General features: G+C 51.2%; 2 protein-coding genes across 7 annotated transcripts in view; one reads left to right on the plus strand and one right to left on the minus strand.

Moving 5' to 3' along the window:
* THOP1 (thimet oligopeptidase 1) overlaps positions 1-21582 on the plus strand; it is a 330628-nt gene that overhangs the window by 227350 nt on the left and 81696 nt on the right. The window lies entirely within an intron of this gene.
* Positions 2742-21582, minus strand: part of GNG7 (G protein subunit gamma 7) — a 65414-nt gene continuing 46573 nt past the window's right edge. For all 6 annotated transcript variants that reach the window (XM_061474823.1, XM_061474827.1, XM_061474822.1 and 3 more), the window contains 2 exons: positions 6342-6460; positions 2742-2951 (listed from right to left, as the gene is read on the minus strand). In XM_061474823.1, the coding sequence (XP_061330807.1) occupies positions 2826-2951; positions 6342-6422 (207 nt within the window). In that variant the 5' untranslated portion in view covers positions 6423-6460 and the 3' untranslated portion in view covers positions 2742-2825. The remainder of the gene's footprint in view (positions 2952-6341; positions 6461-21582) is intronic.

Here is a 21582-nt window from a genome sequence, read left to right on the forward strand (position 1 = left end):
GGCTCCTGCGGTAACCTCAGCCACTTGCTCGCTGCCGCACGGAGCGCAGGGCTTTCGTGCCGCCCTGCAGCTCGGGCACTCGCCTGGGTCACCGGCTATAGCACCATGCACAGGTCTCTAACATAGAGGAAGAATCAGCAATCCGGAGTAGAAAAATAAGGCTGGAACTGGACTAGATTAAGGACAGAGGGAATTCCCCCATGGAGAAAGAGAAAGCCCTGCTGCGGCAGAACCCAGGCGCGCCTCAGGCCCGAGCTCGCTCCCCGCTGCGGATGCGGCCTCTGAGAGCTTTTGTTGGAGGAAAAGAGTGAACAGAAACACACACAACAAACCCACAAAGCCATCGCCCGCTGCCGTGCCGGGGCTGCTGCCCTGGGCTGCGGGCGATGCTCAGGGTGCTGTCAGGCCGGGGTGCAAGTAGGGCTTGGGGGACACGCTCGGCTGCAGAGGGAACTAAATCCACTTCCCTCTGCTCTACCTGCCCCCCCCTCCCCAGCGCTCACACAGGGACAGGGTGACACCCAGGGGATCACAAGCAACCTGCCACAAGGCTGGTGGCAGGACAGGAGCCCCCAGCACAGCGGGGTGGGGGGAAACAGGAGGTGTAAAACACTCAGATCAGCAAAGGAGCCCAGGAAAGCGGCTGCAAGACGGACACAGGAGGTGCCAACGTTTGGGTTCGTGTTCAGAACGTGTGTTAAGGGGGGGTTCCAACTTGGTTTTAAAAGGCAAGTGACCACGTACTTAAAGAGAGGGATGGAAAGATACCTGCAACCAAGAAGGGTAAATGAAGCAGCTCTGCTAACCACAGCCTCTGCCAACGCTGCCGAGCTGGCTGCATGGCTGGTTGGTACTGGAGAGGTGCTGGGTGCACTCAGCCACAGCCCACCCCTGTGTCAGGGGAGGAAGAACCTCTGAAGCTGCCCTTCTTCCTGATGACAACCTGCCCTCCCTGGGTACCAGCCACGCAACCGCAGGCTCTGCTCCAGTCCCTGCCTTCGAGCCAGCCCCTGGCACTGGAACACCATCAGCCTCTGAACAGCAGCCAGCAAAGCCTCCCGGTACCCTGCCTGGACCAGGAAGCCCGAGCAGGCTGAGCACTGTGCAGTACGTGCTGTGAGGGTTCCTCCCTCCACCTGGATCATGAAGGAAAGGCTGAACATGGATCAACACCAACGGGTGAACCGGAGCCTCCAGGAAGCACTCCCTGTCCCGTGAAGGGACCAGCCGCCTGTGGTCTCCATCCCCGTGGGAGGTCGGGGCATTTCAAACCAAACCCAAAGCACTGAGGGAATGGGAAAAACCCCAAGGTTTCCCACCAGGTTGTTGTTTTGTTTCCTTTTCTCCTTCTCTTCCCCAAACTGAAACCCGTCACCGCCTGTATTCAGACCCCGGCACGGGGTGTCCGTGTTCAGCATCACTGGGAACGGGCCCGGGCATGCTGGTTAGGAAATGGAACCGTGCCTCTGCCTACTGTGGGGCAGCAGCTCCAGCAACCAGGGGGAAACACAGTGGGACTTCCCTGAGCTCTGGTATTTCCTCCTGAGCATCCGCCTGCCCCAGCACGGAGCCGCCGGGCTCTGTTGCTGCCATCAAGGGCTCTGTGGTGGGCAGCAGGAGGAAGGCTCGCCGGCTCGTCCCCTCTTCCTCACGGCTGCTCCGTGCCATGCTCTCCCCGGCGCTGCGACGTTTAACACCGGTGAACAGAGCGCTCCCGTTGAAACGGCATGTCCAGATTTCCAAGGGATGGGAAAAGAGCCTACTTCTTCCCCAGCCTTACCCTCACCTCCCCGAATTAACTGGGTTCTGTGGAGCAAATTCCATTTGCCGCTCTTGGAAGGGGAAAGGGAGACGGGGAACGCTCGTACATCTGCCCAATGTAGTGTTTTGCACGAAGACTCACCAAAAGGCAAACTTAAAAAGACTTTTCATGTGATATGGCACAACAGAAAGCTCCCCCCCACCACCCCACCCTTGGTACAGTCCTGGTTGGGAAAACCAGGGTTTAACAGCACAGAGAAACCCCCAGAGCAGCTCAAGCCCGGCCTCTCCCATGCCTTGGGCTTCCTAACATTGCCCATGGAAGCTCTTGGCCAATGGATGTGACACTAGAGAGCGTTTTCCTGTGGTACCATCCCCTCCTCCAAGCAGGGCTCTGTGGCACAAGGAGGGAGCCTCCTGGCCTCCATCCTCCTCCTCTCCCCCCCCTCCAGCCTCAGTTTACCCATTTGCAACAGGGGTTTTCCAAGCGGCGTTTTGGGTGGTTTTCCTTTTTAGTTCTGGTTTTCCACACAATGATTCCCACCTGGACTCTTCTCCCTCGCTCCCTCCTCGAGGAACAGAGCAAATTCTTGCAACAATGTGCTAATTAGAAACTAATTGGATGAGACCCACTCAGAGCTTTGTTCAAAGCTCCTATGGGGAGGTCCCACTACTTAGATCTTGCATTGGCAGATGCAATAAGAACCCCCACTGCCTCCACCAGCCCGGTACCAATTACAAATGGCTCTGTTAAAAATACCCCCCCCACACCCCCCCTCAATCATGGGGTTTGGGTTTGTTTCTTTCCCTTCTTCTTTGTCACCGTTGACCCCTCTCAGAGCAGCTCCTGCCCTGGAGCAGGCACCCGGGGCCCTAAAACCACTTGCAATATTTTACCCCCCCCACCCCCCCCCTTCCCCTCCCCACCCCCCCCAGATTTAAACTCGATTTGAATCCAACATTTAGCATTTACCCCTCGGCACAGTTATAAGTTTGTATCTTGGTTTCAGTTGATGGAGAACAGTGCCCTGCCTGAGAGATCCCACACGCCGCAGCGAGCAAAGCTATAGGATGATACAAGGCTTTTTGTCCTTAAAAGGATTCTCCGAAGCGGGCACTCCAACCAGCAGCGGGTCATTCCTGGCGTGTTGCTCGCAGTAATTCATTAGCTCAGAGGATGCTTTCGAGACCTAAACGATGCACAAAGGCAGAAGGTTAGTGAGAACATTGAGGTGAAGGTGCAAAGCGCAGCCCACGCAGGAAGAGAACCCCTGTTCTGCTTTTTGTAAAGTGGAGATGGCAGCAAAAGAAGAGGGGAAATGGACATAAGAAAAGAAAAAGTTTGGAAGGTCTGATATAAATAAAGCAATGACGGTGTGAAAAATGCTCTGAGATTGAAAAGGAGATATTATTGTCTGGTTTTGAAGGGCTTTGGGATAAAAAAGGAGAAATAAAAGCCTGCCGGAGCAGCCATCCTCTGATGTTAAAAAGGGAGGTTTTGAAATTGTTAGAAACTATTACTTAAGGCTCTGCTTATTTTAGTTCAAAGGTGTCTTCTGGGAAGTGGGAGCCCAGAGCAGCCCGGCAGAGATGGGGCCGTGGTGGTGGGGCAGCGAGGAAGGCGGGAGGCATGGGGAGAGCTCAGGCAGGGAGGTGCTGGCAGCTGGAGACCAGCATCAGCCCCCTTTGATTTTCATTAACTTAATAGCAGGTCAAAAGTATGGCAAACCCAAAACACAGACACGACCAGACCACATCTGGAAGATCCAGATGTGACCTATTACAGCTGCAGAGCCTTATGGCAGCGGCTCCCTTCCGAGGATCTCCACGGCTCCAGGACGACTTGTCCCTCTCAGCTGAGCTAAGCCTTGATAAGGGGCTCCTAAATCTAGAGCACCTACACGCCACCTCCTGCTCCCTCAGCTCTGCTCCCCTCGCTGCAGCACTATCCAAGGGTCACTGTGCTCTGCAGCCTTGCCGAGGATGCTGCAGCACACAGCCAGCAGGACCTTGCAGATGCGTGTTGTCATCCTTAAACCCTTCAGCAGCAACCGAGAGGGCAAAGAGAGGAGGAGGAAAGGTGCTTGGGCAAAAAAAACATTTAAGCTGTGCTTCCACACCACAGGGTAGGAACCCTCCTCCTTTTTTTGGTGTTTCCTGGAATGGCAGGTCCAGAGACTGCATCAGACAAGGTGCTTTTGTGGGGACTCTCCAGGTACTACTGCAACATTAACTACTGAAGTCCTAACCAGTAATGAACACCTCTAATGATCCCAAACTGCTGCTGGCCTGCACTTCAACATGCTTAGCGCACACACTGGGATCCAACAGCAAAACCACTCGGCAGAGACAAGGCTCTACCTTAAATCCATTACATAAAACAGTAATTGCTCCTAATTGCTGCTGGGGCAGCCCCTTCCCCTCATCTCCGAAGCGCAGTGACGCCAACCTCAGCTGCGAGGTGTGGAGAGCAGGAGCTGGAGGAGCAAACACTCATTTGACACTGCACTTAGGAGCTGCCTGACTTGGCACATTCACCCGAGAGCTGGGGTTTGCAGATCACAGCTCACCCAGATAGCACATCTTCTCCACTCAGCCTAAATAGCAGCATGTTGCGGTCTCACCACCGCTCCTTCCCAGCCAAGCATTTAAGAGAGTCGCAGCTACAAAGGCTGGTAAGTATACACACACCCTCCATCCTCCCTGGCGTGCACCATTTGGGATCCTGGAGCTGAGACAGGGTAATTCTTAGGCAGAGTCAACAATGTCTGTGCTGGGGGAAGACCTGTAATTTAGTTTTTCTTCCCTAAATTGGCCTTGCTGAGGGGTGCATCACTGGAGTCTGGAAAGTGGTGGCCCTAAAAACAGCTACAAAACCTCATGCCTCAATATATATATATATATATGTATATATATACACACACAAAGCAGTAGCAGCTCCTCTGGCACATCAGAACCAGATGCTGCTACAGACTTAGCAGGGACTGAAAGTCAAAGAAAATATTCAAACTACATTAAAAACTCTCAGGTGGATTTAACACCCGTGTATTTTACGGTGCTGGTTTCACTGTGCCTTTCATCACCACGCACGAGGGTTTCCCTTGCGTGACAAGTGACTTTCCATGAACATGTTCCATCCTTCCCTTCCTCCCAGGGAGTTTCTGACTGCAGCCTGCCCGAGCCACCAGGCCACCGAGGCTGGCAGAGCCCTGATGCCAGCAGCAGGACACTCTCAGGGGACGCTGTGGCTGTGAGCACGTTACTTGCTCCAGCTTCCCAGGGCCAAAGGGAGCTTTGTTTCTGTGTGAGCCAGCACGCAGCTGAGCACAGACTCTGGTTTGCTGCCCTGGACAACTGCAGCACAAAATTAACTCCCTAGTTGTACCGCAAACGTGCCTCAAACCAGAGTGAAGGCATGTCACCATCTGCACTCACAAGAACTGGGAATAGCAGCAGTGGAGAAATAACTGGGCAAGCAGCAATGTTCTGAGAGAAGCTGCATATGGACAGTGAGGCCATCCTGCAAAAAGATGGGGCAAGAAGACTGGAATGTATGTGAGCATGCCAGCAGAGCTTTGCTGGGTCCATCCCCTGCAGTTTCAGTGGCTTCACAGGTTGCATGTGGCCAGCTCAGCCCCAGGAACCTAATGAGAGTGGCTGCTTGGCTTTTGGATTCTGTGATCACCTCTAAAACCTGGGAGAAGCTGCCCAGGCTGCAAGCTTACCAGTGCCTGTAGGAAAGGGTCTCACAGAAACACGGAATGGTTTGGGTTGGAAAGGACCTTAAGATTGTCCAGTTCCAACCCCCTGCCATGGGCAGGGATGCCTCACACTAAACCATGTCTCCCAAGGCTCTGTCCAACCTGACCTTGAACACCACCAGGGATGGGGCAGCCACAGCTTCCCTGGGCACCCTGTGCCAGCGCCTCAGCACCCTCACAGTAAAGAACTTCTTCCTTATACCAAACCTGAACTTCCCCTATTTCAGTCTGAAGCCATCACCCCATGTCCTATCACTGCAGTCCCTGATGCAGAGCCCCTCTCCAGCATCCTTGTAGCCCTCTTCAGACACTGGAAGCTGTTCTGAGGTCTCCATGCAGCTTCTCCTCTCCAGGCTGAACAGCCCCAATGTTCTCAGCCTGTTTTCCTAGAGGAGATGCTCCAACCTCTGATCCTCCTCGTGGCCTCCTCTGGACTTGCTCCACCAGCTCCGTGTCCTTCTTATGCTGAGGATACCAGCACTGCACACAGTGCTGCAGGGGGGGGTTTCATGAGAGCAGAATAGAGGGGCAGGATCCCCTCCTTGGACCTGCTGCTCACGCTCCTTTGGATGCAGCCCAGGCTACGGTTGGTTTCTGGGCTGCGATCGCACGCTGCAGCCGGCTCTTGTGCAGTTTCTCATCAACCAACACCCCCAAGTCCTTTCTCCACAGGGCTGCTCTGAACCACCTCTCCTGGAAATGCTGCAGAACCCAAGCCAGAGACACTGCAGCAGCATGGAAGCGTGTGGGGAAAACCCAGAGCCTTTGCCCGAGGGTGCATCCCGGCCACCCCAGCCGCGGCGCGGCGCACGGGCTCACCTTGATCCTCTCGATGCCGGCTTCGATGCGGAGCTGCTCCACCAGCTTGCGGGCCTGCGCTATGTTGTTAGTTGTTGACATTGTCTGCCATTGGCTCCAGGCCCCAGCACACGAGAACACTGCAGGACAACAAGGGGGAAGATGGGGGGGTTTACACCGGGTGCGAAGCCGCTGGGCCACAGGGCACCAGCCTCAAACAGGGCTGGGCACCGCTGTCCTCAGCGCCAGCCACGTGCAAAGCTTCCACAAGCTCTAAACTGATGACACCAACTTCACGCTTCCTGATTTTGCTTCAGGTTCTCCTTTCCTTGAATAAGCACTCTTGGACCTGGGGGACTCTTTTCAGGCTTCCTTTTTTTTTAGTTAATTAAAAAAAAGCCCACAACCAAAAACAAAAAAAAAAGCAAATCCCCACCAAAACAACAGCCAACGAACCAAAAACCAACCAACCAACCAAATCCCCACCAAAACAACAGCCAATGAACCAAAAACCAACCAACCAACCAAATCCCCACCAAAACAACAGCCAATGAACCAAAAACCAACCAACCAACCAAATCCCCACCAACAGCCAATGAACCAAAAACCAACCAACCAACCAAAACCCCACCAAAACAACAGCCAATGAACCAAAAAACAACCAACCAACCAAATCCCCACCAACACAACAGCCAACGAACCAAAAACCAACCAACCAACCAAATCCCCACCAAAACAACAGCCAACGAACCAAAAACCAACCAACCAACCAAATCCCCACCAAAACAGCAGCCAATCAACCAAAAACCAACCAACCAAATCCCCACCAAAACAACAGTCAATGAACCAAAAACCAACCAACCAAATCCCCACCAAAACAACAGCCAATCAACCAAAAAAACATCCAATCAACAAAACACCATACAACCAACCAAGACAACAGCCAACCAACCAAAAAACATCCAACCAACCAAATCCCCACCAAAACAACAGCCAATCAACCAAAAACCATCCAACCAACCAAAAACCATCCAATCAACCAAAAAACCAACCAACCAAAACCCCACCAAAACAACAGCCAACCAACCAAAAACCAACAGCCAACCAACCAAAACCCCACCAAAACTTGCTTCAGAATGAAACTTCTTAAGCAGAAAGTCCTGCCAGATGCATTCAAGTGACTGGAAAAGCAAAGAGGAATCTTCCAGCCTGTGTAACCTGCTTGCAGCGAGGCAGGGGGAAGGCAGATGCTGGGCTCTGAGCACACACAGCCCCTGGATGTTCACCCTTGCTTTTTATCTCCTTGGTGCACCACTGCCTTTGCTCTGCCCTGACTCCTGTGCCAGGATTTCCTCTGCACAAAGAGGTTCAGAGCAGTGACTAGAACCACTCAATACTGTACAGGCTCACACCTAAGCTCTTTATCCATTATTTTGCAAATCGATGATACTCCAAAGAGTAAGAAATGAAGTCAAAGTGATGGATGGTCCCTGGCTGGGTGGAAAGCCAGGGCTCAGGCAAGGGACAGAGGTTTCTGAGATGCCAACGCACAGGGTGGAAGCAGGGGACAGGCAGCGAGGCACAGGCACAGACGTGGCTGGATATGAAAGCACTGAGGCACCAATGGCTCATCGCTCATGGCAGGGAGAATGCGGGCGGTTAAACAACCTTCCTCAACATTCCAAAGCAGCAGCTGAAAGAAGTTTGTCTACGAGACCAATGCAATCCATTACTGTCACTGTGGAGCAGCACCCAGGGCTGCGGCACACCGTCCAAGGCAGACTCCCTTGGTCAGGCATTGTTTTGGGGTCATCTCTTTAGGATCATCTCTGTGGGGCTGCTGCAGAGGTGTCAGGAAAAGTCACTTCCTTGCTCTGCCCTGCAGTGACTCAGCCCCTGATCATTCAGTAACGGTGCGGAACAGTGGGAGAGGGAAAGCGAGGACCCAAGTACCACCTCCCACCACCTGACAAACATGAGATGATGCAGGGAGGAGGAAAGAGCCAAAGCAAACATGGGGTCAGATACTGGAGTGCTCCCAGTGCTCCAGTCAGACACCCACCGCAGCCCTTCTGTGCTAGCTTTAATTAGAGACTCTCTGTCTTCTCCCTAGGACCAGCAGCTTCAAAGCAGATGCTGAACTGCTGCCTTTACTGGAGGGCAGAGAGGGGGGAGTGTCTGCCCCATCTAAAATCCTAGCAGACTTGAGCTGTCTCGCCTATGTTTAGACATTAAGGGAGTTTATTCCAGACCACAGCGGCACTCTTAAGGATTATTTTGCTTGGCAGCAGCATTCAATGCGTGCTGAACCTTCCAGTCCCTGAACAGCACTCAGCTTCGCTGGCTTTCCAAATGCTGAGGGAGAAAACAAATGGTGCTTCAGACAGCATTACCAGCTCTGCCATGGGAGGATTCCCTGAATTAACAGGGTTATTCGGAAATCTCCGCCTCTCCAGTCCTGGAAGATGTTTGTCAGAGCAATATGGGAAGCCACGCTGTTGAAATAAAGGCTGGTACAGTGGAAAGTGGGAGAGGGAAGCAGGCTGGTCCTCTAGGGAAGGAGCTTTCTCTCCAATTTGAAGCATTTCAAAGCAGCTCAGGCACCATTAGGACTGGGGAAAAAAACTCTGTCTCAAAGTCAAGTTCTTTCTAAATCTGGACCGTGAACCTGAAAGACCACCCCTGCTGCAAAAAGTTCAGTCCTCATTGACAAAACAATTGTTCACCTACATAAGAGCAGCTGGAGGAAAATCCCAAACAGATCCAACTTCTGTTTGCAGCAAGATCACCTGCTTGTACTTTCCCAGCTTCCTGTTTATGGAACAAGGCTGATGAATCAGTCGAGGGCAAGTTACTTAAGGGAACTTCTGCCATAGCACTCGTGTCCTGGTCCCTGCAGCATCCCACAGCTTGCGCTTCTTAGGGGCCCCCAGCCTGGCTGAAGGAAGAATGTGGTTCATTAAGTACAGCATGGAGAGTCCTGCTGTGTGGCAGGCATTATCAAACCAGTGTCTTAAAAGTCCTTGCCAAGGGGGAGAAAGAAGTTTTCTTCTCACCCTGCCTATTGCCCATTGAAAGCTATAGGTTTCAAGGAGTCTTTGCAAAGCAGAAGCAACACTTGTAAATCAGAAATAACACTTTGCCTGAGTCATTACAGCACCAAAGCAGGCGGGTGTCTGTCCTCCCCTGCCCCTCTGCTGACAACTGCTTTCCAGCATCATTGTCATCTGCCAGCCAGCCAGCCCCTGCTTGGCCTGGTGAAGCAATGCACGTTGCCCCTCCCAAGCACAAAGAGCAGCATCGAACTCCACGAGGACAGGTTTAGCAGCTTTATAGCAACAGAATCTGCAGCAGCAGCTTCCACTTCCTCATCTGCCCTCACCCAGCGACCACGATGCAGGGCTCCCTGCATGCTGCACTGACAGCACAGTTCCTCTTTCGGTGTTCCACATTTCCAAGTACAAATTGCAGCGGCTGAGCTCTTAGAAATGTCAAGGGGAGTCCGGCCGGATGCTGCTCATCTTGTGCATCCCTACGGCTCCTCAGCATCTCTAAGTCCAGACCCGCTGATGGCACAGGTTTGGTCAGCACTGGAACCGCAGCCACATGCTCCCATGCTCTGAGACATGAAACAGGACCTGCATCACTTTCGAGTCCAGGCTGCTGGCACCGGTCAGGGATCAGGACAGCTCTGTCCGGACACAGTTTAAAACCTGCTTTCTGTCACCTTGGAGAATAATTAACTAAGCATGTCATCACCAACTGGAGACCAGCAATACAAAAGATGCAGTGGCTTTGCTGCATGGCACAAAGGGGGTTTTAAAAAACCTTGGGGTTTTTTAAAAGCCAAACCAAACCTTCAAGATGGCATTCAGCAGACTCACAGGGCTGTGTAAGTAACTCACGAGGTAGAGGAATTCAGCAGAAAAGCCATGCAGAAGTGAAGTGTGTGTGGTGCAAATGAAGATGACATGCAGGATGCAGCGAAGTCGTGCCTTCTCCAACCTTCACGTTTCAAAGAAACTGGGATTAGAAAAGGACAGGGAGGTGACGTCTACAGCTGGGCCTGGGGAAGCAGCACAGGACGGTCAGGACACTGAGATCTCATGCACATCCTCCTGCCACCGCTCTGCCCTTTGACTGTAGAGAAATAACTCGTAGAGCTCAGCTTCCTTCCTGCAAGCCTTTGGTGTTCAGCCACGACCGACCTCCTCCTGCTGCCGCCTGCAGAGAGCGGCCAGGGCAGGCTTTCCCTTTCCTGGTATGGACCCGTGACTCTGCAGAATGAGAACGCCTCCCGCGTTCTGCCGAGTCATGCATGGACATCGTTCAGCATCTTTGCCAAAGCGCTCTGTGCTCTCCCGCCCGATCCATCTTCCGCTTCCCCCCAGCAGCATTCCTGCCTAGAAAGGACAACCCAATTTTCGGGAACTACTCCTATTGCGTTAACACGACGTTAGCTCTGCGTGCATTCTTCATGCGGGCGATTCCAGGAGGGCTGGAGTCATCAGATGGGTCTTGCAACTGTCTGGGCTGCCTCTCCTGCTCCTCCAGCTGCAGATCCCAGACTAGGGAGGTACGAACAGGGCTTGGGGCTGCAGCAAGATTGCACACCCAGGAGGTTCAAAAGTACTGCTGCAGGAAGTGAAACACCCCAAACTAAGGAAAAGTGAGAGAAGACAAAAGCGTGGAAGAGATCAGCGGTGTTCCAAGGTCAACAGCAAAACAAGCAGCAGCGAGGGAGGATTATGAAATCTTCCGGCAAGTAAACAGGGAGTCAGGAGTGCAGGCGAGGGGCAGAGCAGACTGGAGAATGCAGCAAACAAGTCCCGAGGTGTGATCTGGCTACAACACAAACATCCTGTGAGCACTTCTGCCTATTTTAGGAAAAGCACTGGAAGACAGAGTCCCAGCAGTTAAATTAGCACAAATCCCGCAACAATCAGGATCTGCTGGTTTAAACTGCGGTGCGTGTTTCACCTCAACATCGAATGGTCAGGGTTGGAAAGCACCTTAAACTGTGTTGAGGGTGGCAGAGCACTGGAACAGGCTGCCCAAGGCGATTGTGGAGTCTCCCTCTCTGGAGCCATTCCCAAGCCTGGACGTGTTCCTATGTAACCTGCTCTGGGTGGCCCTGCCTTGGCAGGGGATTGGACTGGATGATGTCCAGAGGTCCCTTCCAAGTGGAATGATTCTGGGATTATGAACTGAAGGCATGCCTGGATGCTCGTAATTGTGTCCTGCAGCAGCTCAGTCTCTGACCCAAGCACAATCACAAATACCCTCTTCTAAATCAGGTTTCATCATCAAACAAAGGAATCTGAAGGATCACAGTAACTGTTACAAAAGCAGCTTTTTTGTGTTCACGTTCTGCATATACCTTCAGCAAAAATGGTGTTTCAGTGTTTGCAAAGCAGGGTGCTTCAGGCAGTGTATTACTGTCAGTATTCCACTGTTTCCATCGAGACAAGCGCGAAAAGGGCATTTACATGGGACTGTTTCACACTGTCAGTACCGAGCATCTGCACTGCACAGCCCTCTGACATCAAAGCAAGATGGACTGAAGACAATGGAGTAGGCATCTCTATTTCTCACAACGGCTTTCTTTCTCATAAGCTAATTCTTCCCCTATCAGGTAGATGGCAAAGGTAATGATGTGGTGACTTTTTGTCCCACGAAGGACAAAACCCAACCACCCCAAACCAGCACAGCTCTTGAGTCAGAGCGCGCAGCAACAGCACTGACAGCAGCGCTGGCTCTGACGAGCCGTGACTCAGCACGAGCTCCTGGCAAAGCAGACGCCTCCTCCGTCGAGCATCTTGGTCTGGCTCTGGGCAGGGCTTTGCCCACTTTAAGCCCTTTCATCCATTTCTTCACCTTGCTCCAGCGGAGGCGAGGAGGGCTCACGGAGCGAGGTCACGGCGGGACAGGGCTTGGCAGCCTGCGCTTTGCTCCATGCACGGAGGGGCCTGTCTCACCCTGCCCTCAGCACTGCACCGAAACGATCCAACAGGATCCAGGTCACGAGGATGAAACTGCCACCCTCGGCATGGCGGCGTGCCGAGAAACCGGGCTTGCCGCAGCACGCCTCCGAGCTGCACCTCCTGAGACCCGGCGCTGTGCTGCAAGGCTGACACCCAAACCCGGTAACCATCGACTCGGCACAAACCCCTTTCTCTTTTAGGCAATCGGTGCCACCTGCACGCTCCCACCCACAGCCTCGTCAGCCCAACTGCAGGAAGCATTACCCTAGGAACGAAATATGCACCGATCCCTCTGCTTTCTGGATTTTTCCCATACTTCTCATAGCTGGAAGCAGCCACTCCTAGCAGGGCAAACAAACAAGTGAACATCAGAGTAACTGCCAGCTATGCTGCTTCTGCCTTCCCCCCCTGCAGCTTCAAACCAAAACTGTGAGACTTGTGTTTATGGCTGTCCCTGTGCTGAGCTGCACACCTCCAGTAGCCTTCATGACCTGCAGCTCACAGCCAGGCTTGGCTGGAGCATCATCATCTTCTGGCCATCCTCTCATCATGGGGCCAGTGTGACAGGTACCAGGGTACACTATGCTGATGAAGGGATGTGGGGAGATGATAGGGTTAGAAAGGTATTAAGGCTGTTCCTGGATCTTAGCCCTAACCAAACTGAGCAGCCCGACCACCAGCAGCGTTCACTGCAGTACAGCACAGTGTGCGTTTGCTGGAGGGTGAAATATCCCACACCACTGAGACAGCACCGAGTCTGGAGCCACAAATGTGCACAAAACCATCTCCCACGTGTTCACAGGCAATGCAGGATCAGTCCTGGCAGCCCAAGGGCATCCGACCCTGGCTGGAGAGGTGAGAACCTCCTGCACACAGCCTGCCATGCTCAGGGACTCATGTTATCAAGCAGCTCCCTCCTAGGAGAAAGCCTGCAACCCCTCCACCATGGCCCTGGAGTGCGGCCAGGCACCCGGCGGCAGCCCCAGCATGGGAGTGGAGCAACACACACCTCTCTGGAGCAATCCTGCGCCGGCCTTGAGACAGGCTGGTGCCAGGAAAGGGGCTGGATGAAGGGGAAGCCTGAGACTGGTAACCCAGTGTAAACCTGCTTGCTAGTTACTGCTTTTAAAGATGACCTCATGCTATTCTGGAACAGAAAAAGGCTGTTAGGGCGATGGCATTTACTCCTTGTCTGGGCAGAACAAAGGAGGCTCCATTTTTCTTTTACACTTCCTGCATCAGTAGCTTAACAGCTGAATGAGCTATTGAATTTTTTCCCCGAGTGCAGCACTTTTTTCTCTCACCCTCCCCTCCTTTAAGACCTCCACATTTCTACGGCGTGGGACAGCACTCGGGGGAGACTGCAGCGAGAAGCCATCCCAGGATGGAGAAGCAGCGATGAGAAGCACTGGGCTTTGCTCTGCCTCTTGCTCATGACAAGGGTTTAGCCACATTTCAGCGTTGAAACCATCCAGCTCACTTTCCACACTTTGCTCTGCATCACCTGCAGCCCGACTGGCATGCTCAGTATCGGAGAGGGATGCCAAAGCGTTTCACATTACCAGTAAACAAGTTACCAAAGTGCCCCGTAAGCTCCTTTGGATTTACAAAACGTCCCCTCATGCTGTCCCTCCCTAGATAAATTACAGCATCCTTACAACAGGTTGTAACTAGGCCATGTATTTGAAGACATTTCACATCCCTCCTGCAGCCACCAGCAGCAGCTCCCACATGGCAGCGACAGACCCTTTGGAGCTACCTTGCACTCCAGCCCACTTTTAATATATTAGAAGCTTAAAATCACATCATTGCTGGGCCAAGAGAAGTCTCACCCTCAATTTCAGGTCCATACAGATAGCACTTTGCTCTTCCAGGTTTATTTCCGCCCCCAGCTTCAGTCCTGTCTGTCTGTTTTCAGATGGAAACCACCCAAGCCAACGTGTCAGAGCTTTGGGGGGTTTTTGACACACAGAATTGGCTTTTTTGCAGAGCCTGGGTGGGCAAACAGCGTGTTTGCTTTTCTATCAGTGTTGCAGCACTGAAACCCCTGAGCTCTGAGTCTCTGGGGTTTCCCCAAGCACTTCTATGGCTTCCTGTGTAACCTTATCTAGGTGTTCCTGCTCCAGCAGGGGGATTGGACTAGATGATCTTTTGAGGTCCCTTCCAATCTCTAGCATACTGTGGGGGTGTGTGTATGTCTCCTTGACATACAATGGGGCTTGAAGCCACACAGAGCAGCACGGCAGTGGGCTGAGATGACATGGGGTACAGCTCTAGGGCCCTAACAGGTTTATACCCAAAGTTCAGAGGAGGCTTTACAAGCAGCATGGCTGTTCAAAGAGAAGGACACCACAGCTGCTTGATACTCCTCCCAGATACCCATGTCACAAGTTAACAGCAACTAGCATGCAGTACAGACACAGGAAAGGGGGCATGTGCCTCAGATACAGCTGTCTCTTTACCGTGAGAGCCAAGAATTGCTTAAGTATTTTGTTTCTTGAACTGCTCTAGTTTCAAACTGTCCAAGGATTTAGAAGGAGAAAACATCCCTAGAGATGAGTAGCTCCACTTCCTTCCCATTCAAGGCAGTGATTACCTAGCTGAGAGAGCGTGAAATCCTGCAGGACACATCTGCCAGCTAAGCTGCAGAGCATCCAAGAGACCTTGTGGTGTCCAGGGGAGCCCCACACAGTGAACTCACACTGTTGTATCAGGTCTGGCTTGAACCTCCTCCAGTTTATCTGCAGCAGCTTTGGTGCCAGCTGGGTGGAGACCTGTGGCAGGGCTGCCATGGCAATTACACACAACCATCACCCCAGTGCTGCAGATCCTGCATCCTGAGCCACTGCAGCACATTCCAACTTCACACCATCAGTTGTTACCTGGAGCCAACACCCAGGAGCTGTATCCCAACCAGCTGGACACCAGGTTTGAAATGCAAAGCCATTCTCCCCTTGGGTTGTGTGTGTGGGAGCTGCAAGAGGCGTTCACGGGGCACAGAAGCAGCTCCAACAGCAACCACACCAGCCTGTGGCCAAGCAGTAGGGACCCTGGAGGGATCTGGTTACCCTCCTGAAGGTCTGGAGCCACAGCTGGGCTCTTCCATTAGTTCACTGTATTAGTACAGTACAGGTGGCCAGATAAACAATAAACTCTCCACCATATAATTTAACCTAGGAGCTAAAACAGGGCTTTAGTGCAGGCGCTTAAGGGCTGTCCCTGAGTGCAAGCAAATAAACCAAAACTTGCAGTGCAAAGCCTGTTTGCTCATCACCCTTCCTGCATTTCTGGTCAGTGTGGTCAGAGGGGAAAACAGCACACAAGCAGTGAGCTCCAACAGCTCCCACACCGATGCTGTTATGAGAATCAGGCCACAGGATGTCACAGGAGCTGCCCATTCCCTGGGTGCTCCGGAGCGGCTGTGAAACCTTGAGCTCTCAGCCAGCAGCAGCATTTAGGAAGGACAAACAAGCAGCAAAGCAGAACAAGCTCCAACACTGGCTTCAGCTGCCCACGTAGGTGTGATCTGTGCATGAGCAGCTGCAGGGCTTCTGCAGAGGCAAAACTGCAGCTCACTCTGGCAGGAGCCAGTGCTGCACCCCAAAACCTCTCACCCCCTGGCACAGGTTCTTGCTTTGAATCTGCTCCTTTCCAGTCACCTGCAGTTTCCTCTCCTCAGGTCCTCCAGTCCTGCATTGCCCTGGCTATAAGCACAAGCCTTTGTGTCTTCAATCATGGCCTGAAAAGAGAGAGGTACTGACTCACTGATTGCAGTGGGTAGATTGAGAACTAAATGTGTATATCCTGGCTAGACCACTGCAGAGTTTGTCCTTGTCTGGGAGGGTCTGATAGCAGTTCCACATTCAACAAGAGGGTATAAAGACTAAGCAGGAAGCTGGGCTGCGCTGTGGCACGGGAGTATTAAGTTATAGAAGGAGATAAAAGAAAGGGAAGTTTAGGCTGAGTATCACAAAGTTTCCTGGGAATTTCCCATAACTCCCGAGATCTGAGCTGGGAAATGCTGCAAGCATCAGCACTCAAGAGATTTAAAGCATCAGGGGAAGTTTGACCATGGCACAGTGTTCCATCCCCTTCTTTACTGAGTGTACAAAGAGTGCATCTTGAGGCCACAGGAATTTATCAGTCCCATGGGCAAAAGTGACTTCATCCCACGATCAGCAGATTGAAGGGCATCAGCCATGACACTGCTGAGCGAGCAGCCCTCACCCTGCTGGCATTTCCCTCTGCTCCTTGGGTGCTGAGTGGCTGCAAAGGTTTTTAAAGTGACTTTTGAGCTTTCTACAGATAAGCAAATGCCCAAAGAGGGAGAACCCTCTGACCAAAGCAGCCGCATCCACCTTGCCCCAAACATGAAACGCGGTACCAACCAAAACAGCGTGCAGATGCAATGCTCTCATCATCAGCTGTAAGCAGAGGGACAGGCAGAGGTACCTGGACCTGCACACCGAAACTTCAGCACTGCAATGGAGAAGAACTGTCAGCCACCCAAAAAACCCACTCTGTTTTAAAGCAGAGGCCATCTGGTCACTAGTGCTTGTGTCCACCTCTTTTAAATACTACCTTTATTGCTGCCCCATCTCAAGCTTTTCAGCAGAGTTGAAAGAGCAAGCCTACCCTTTCTACCTGGGAGCCTCAAAACCAGCCTTATGTTGGAAATGGTAAAAGGAGACACCAAACTGGTTTACAAGGGAAAAGGAAAGAGAACGGAGATGAGGGCACGGAAGCCGTTTTGGTAGAGAAAGCAGCAGAGAATTTCCCTGTCAGTAATGCAAGGCTATGAAAAGAAACAAGTCCCTGGCTTATCTATACTGAAGCAATCGTAATGCCCAGATAAAATGCTGTCCTTTAAAACAGCATCTTATCACGGGAATAAGCCTCTTTCCTGAGACTCCGAAACAGCCAATATCTTCCTGTGAGACATGAGCACCCCGACAAACTCAAAGGCACCCCTCCGCTTGCAGTCTGGGAGCAGAATGCTTTTAGGTTTTATTATCTCACACTTACTTTTCTTCTCCCCACAACAGGATCACACATTTAGCACCAGAGTTAGCCATATGGAATTTAATGAAGATTACAAGAAATCCCTAACGTAAGAATCCAAGGCAAATCCAGCCTTAGGAGCATGGTGCCAAATACAGTCTCTATTCAGCAGAAGATAGTGGGACTTTTGCAGGGCTTCAGAGAGCTGTTGTGCTGAGCAAGCCCAGCAGAGCGTGTTTATTGCACTTCACACAGCGCTGTCTGCAGGGGATGAAAAGGGCAAGGAGTTTGGTTTCGACTAACTTCATGTTTTCATTGTGGAAAGAGTATTTGGTGGGAATGACATCAGAACCACAAGCTACAATATCGTCATTGTATGGCTCGGCCTAGCTTGCTCCACGCTGCTTGGGAAGATAGGGGACTACTAAATAACCAGGGTACCATGGCTGTTGTGAACCTTCTCAGCACAATATGCCCCTCAGCTACCTTTTCTTGTGTTATGGAAAAAGAAACAGGGTTTCTTCATTACATTTACTGTAGCTATTATACCTACGTGCATTCAAATGGCATTTCAAAGCAGCTAAATATAGCCCTCCAACCACTGTTAAAGCAAGCAGCAGTTGACCCTTGTTTTCTGCAGTGACACTGTCAGCCTCAGCAGGATCCAGCTGAATAACCCGATGAGCAATGCCTTGAGCTGCCACAGAAGGTGTTTTCCCCTGGAAGCAGCACTGACACACCACTGCAGTTAAGAGCCGGCGAGGAGGTGGCAGATAGAGACCAGACATCTGGTCCCACACGTGTGAATCAGCCTGGCAGCAGAACGCACAATTCACTGTAATTTAACCTTTTATGACTTCTATATGCACACACAGAGATGTTTTGTTACTACTCTGCAGGCTGAGCTGAAGACAGCGTGGTCTGAAGCCGTTCTGGTTACCCCTGGTGTCACTGCAGACAGTCATCTGGAGGCTTAGATGAGGTCATCTGATGCTTTAGGACAAGATAGCCCACACTGAGGAACTTGGGCTATCTGCTCCAGCATCACTCTTAATTATTGACCTTCAGACCAGAATTCAAGGCTGACTTTTTTCCTTCTAAGCTTTGTCTGAACCGAAGCCAAGGAGTTCAGGGTGAACTCAAGGCCAGGTTGGACAGAGCCTTGGGTGACATGGTTTAGTGTGAGGCATCCCTGCCCGTGACAGGGGATTGGAACTGGATGATCTTAAGGTCCTTTCCAACCCAAACCATTCTGTGATTCGAAGTCTCCCCCTTCAGCCCACCGTCTGCAACGTCAAAAATCAAACAGAGAAGCAACATGGGTGCCCGTGTTGGGGGAATTAATCCCCCCCAGCCTACACAATAAGCAATAAGAAGTAATCCTGTTTGTACGCCTGTCCTCCAGACAAGCTGCATGTTATTGGGAAGCAGCATTCAGCTGATGCTGAGCAAACAAGAAAAATGCTGACCAGCTCCTTGGGGAGTCTTGGTGCAGCACAGAGCCATGAAGAAACCTCTTTAGGAATGGTAGCCAAAAGCATTTCAGCCTGTTCTGTGTGACTGAAGAGGCTGATACAGAGTTGGCTACTGCACACCTAAACCAGCTTCCAAACAAAGTACATAAATCACAGTGTATTTTCAGCTGTCAGAGCATTGCTTTACACTCTGTATATTCAGGAAGCCTTTTTGAAGCCACATTAGCAAACCCAGAGGGTTCACAATACTTGGCTCCTGCTGATGGTGTTTGCCACAATCAGTAGTGACTACAAGGTTGGTCCTAAGGGCCAGATGGTGTTTGCATAATCACTGCATGTAGAAATTGTTGTCAGTCCACCCCGTTTCAAAACATCACTCTATCTTTACCTTAAGTCAAAATAAGAATGGTCTAAAGGATATTAGGAACTGCTATCTCCAGTCTGCAAAGCAAGGAGAATCAACTACCCAGTTGATTAAAACTGAAGTGTATTTCTGTGCTAAATTCCCAGTTGCTCTATCTTACAGCACCCAGACAGAAAGAGGCCTTTAAAGTCCATTTCTTAGCAGAACTTCTAGCACATTTCAACCAGCAGAGCTTGAAACCTCAACTGATGTTGGCCTTACTCTGTCAAGAACACAGAAGAGCTGGTTTTCCAGGTTCATAAATGACATCTTTAGTGTGAGCTGCTCACACTCCTTTGCTTTGAACTGCAATTACTGCCAAGGAGCAGCCACATGGAAACCTCTTTACTCGGTGCATCTGCTATGGACACATCTGGGTCACAACTTACTTGCAAATGCTTTCTACTACTGTACTGAAGAGCTTCCAAAGCTGTGGGTGAGCTTACTTGTTGCAAATACTCATAGGGGTAAGGATATGAGCAGCAAAACAGCACAGTATAGCTTTTAAAACCTAAACTGGGTTTATAGCAGTTGCATCTTGAGTCAGTGAAGAAACCAGATGCCCCCATATATGCAGTGAGAGCCTTTCCAATCTGTGTGAAGCTCAAGGTTGAAGCACTCACTCCTTTTCCCATGGGTCATCTGAAAGATGCAAGCCTGTGAACAGGGGAGTGGAGCAATGGGTGTTTCAAGGGGAAGACACTGAATGCAAAAATCTCTCGAGACGTAACGGTGCCATCAGTGATCAAGGCAACGATGCACTGAAAAACACAGCGCCAAGACAGGCGGCTGCAATATTGACCTTCCTTTAGCAACACAGATTAAGTAAGCCACTGACTCCACAGCCATGGGCAATGTGTCCAGACACTGACTACAGACCTCAAGCAGTAAGAAAAGAGCAGTTTCCACCAGCCTAACCCTTCCTTCAGTGACCCTGAATCGAAACAAACATGATCCCTGCTCACGTTAGTATCTCACCTGCTTACAGAGAGCTACTCACAGCTATGATGAAGGAGGAAAGCGATTCAGGATGAAGTAAAGCAACAGCTATGACCCTGTAATTGCTGGGACCCCAAACACACTGCGGGGCTGAGCTAAAGCAAACAGCCACATCCTCGTGGCATGTGTGGAAGACTCATCTTGAGGGCTGAATTTGCTGCTTTAGCCCAATACTGCACAGCAAAGCACCACGTTTCAACATCTGCCCAGCACCACACCACAGCTGCGAGGTTTGAGCCAGCCATGTCTGGGTATGGGCTACACTAAATACATATATCTTTTTTGCTAACACAAACCCCAAATCCTCTGACCCCCATTGCTAATGAAGCCTCTGAGACAGACAGAGATGCAGCAGCACCTCATCTGCACTGCAGAAGTTCAGAGCCATTATTCCTCACTGGTACTCTTGAAAGTCACACCCTAGAGCTCGGTGTGAAGCAAAGCCTCAACAACATCTTCAACTACGTGCTTCAAAACCAATTCAGAGCTCAGGGTATTCTGAAGCTGGGCTGGTGTGGCACTTGCTAGTGCTGAACTGCTCAGGGATGCTTATTCACTGCAGCTACTGCCTGCAGGGGGGATTCATTTGTATTTGGGGACCAGTTCCTTCTAATTTCATTAGAAATGTGAGTGACCTTTAGCAGCAGAGACATCACATGAGTGTCAACAGAACTGCTTTCTTCAGACACCCACAAAATGCACTACTACAAGAAGAGTCCTATGACTTTCTCTAGTCATCTTGTTTTCATTACTGATGTAGCTACAGAGGGCTTGGGAGAAACTCACAATAGGTCACAGATGAGAGCTCACCCTCTTTCCCCAGATCAGCTGCAGGCAAGCAAAACCCAAGTGGCTTGCTTCCAAATGCGAATGAGGACACAGCCCGATCAGCCTGCTGACTATTTTTGCACTTGTTTCAACCATCAAAGCAGTGACTCTAAAAGGCCAGTATCTCCATGTGACTGCAGTGTCTGTGCGGCTGTTTGCATGCAAACCCGGGTCTTTTGGTAATCCCGATGACTGCAACATCATGTGAGGGTTTGCAACAAGGAACAACTCCTACATCAGCGCTGGAATCCGCTGGGCAGGCAGGGAGAGGAAGCAGGTCGTGTTCTTTTGTCTCTTTTACAGGAAGAAAAATCATGTTGGGCTGGCAGTGGTTCAGCAATGAGCTCAGGGCTGGGACTGGGAACTGCTGGGGAAAGGCTGGGCCTGCAAATAAAGCAGAGAGGCTAAAAAAGGAACCTGCACATTGTGTGAAAGGGCTGTACCAGAAGGCACGTGAAGGATCTGCCTTCAGGTAATGGGTGACCTTTGGCTCACTGACTGTTTTCCATAGGGTTGGTGCTTATATTTAGAAAAGCACATACAACAGGTTAGAAAAAAAACAAGATCCACAT

Source organism: Pezoporus flaviventris, unplaced genomic scaffold (assembly GCF_033815535.1).
Source record: "Pezoporus flaviventris isolate CSIRO_AGI_PZ_B2104156 unplaced genomic scaffold, CSIRO_AGI_Pfla_v1 ptg000080l, whole genome shotgun sequence".
NCBI lineage: Eukaryota > Metazoa > Chordata > Aves > Psittaciformes > Psittacidae > Pezoporus > Pezoporus flaviventris.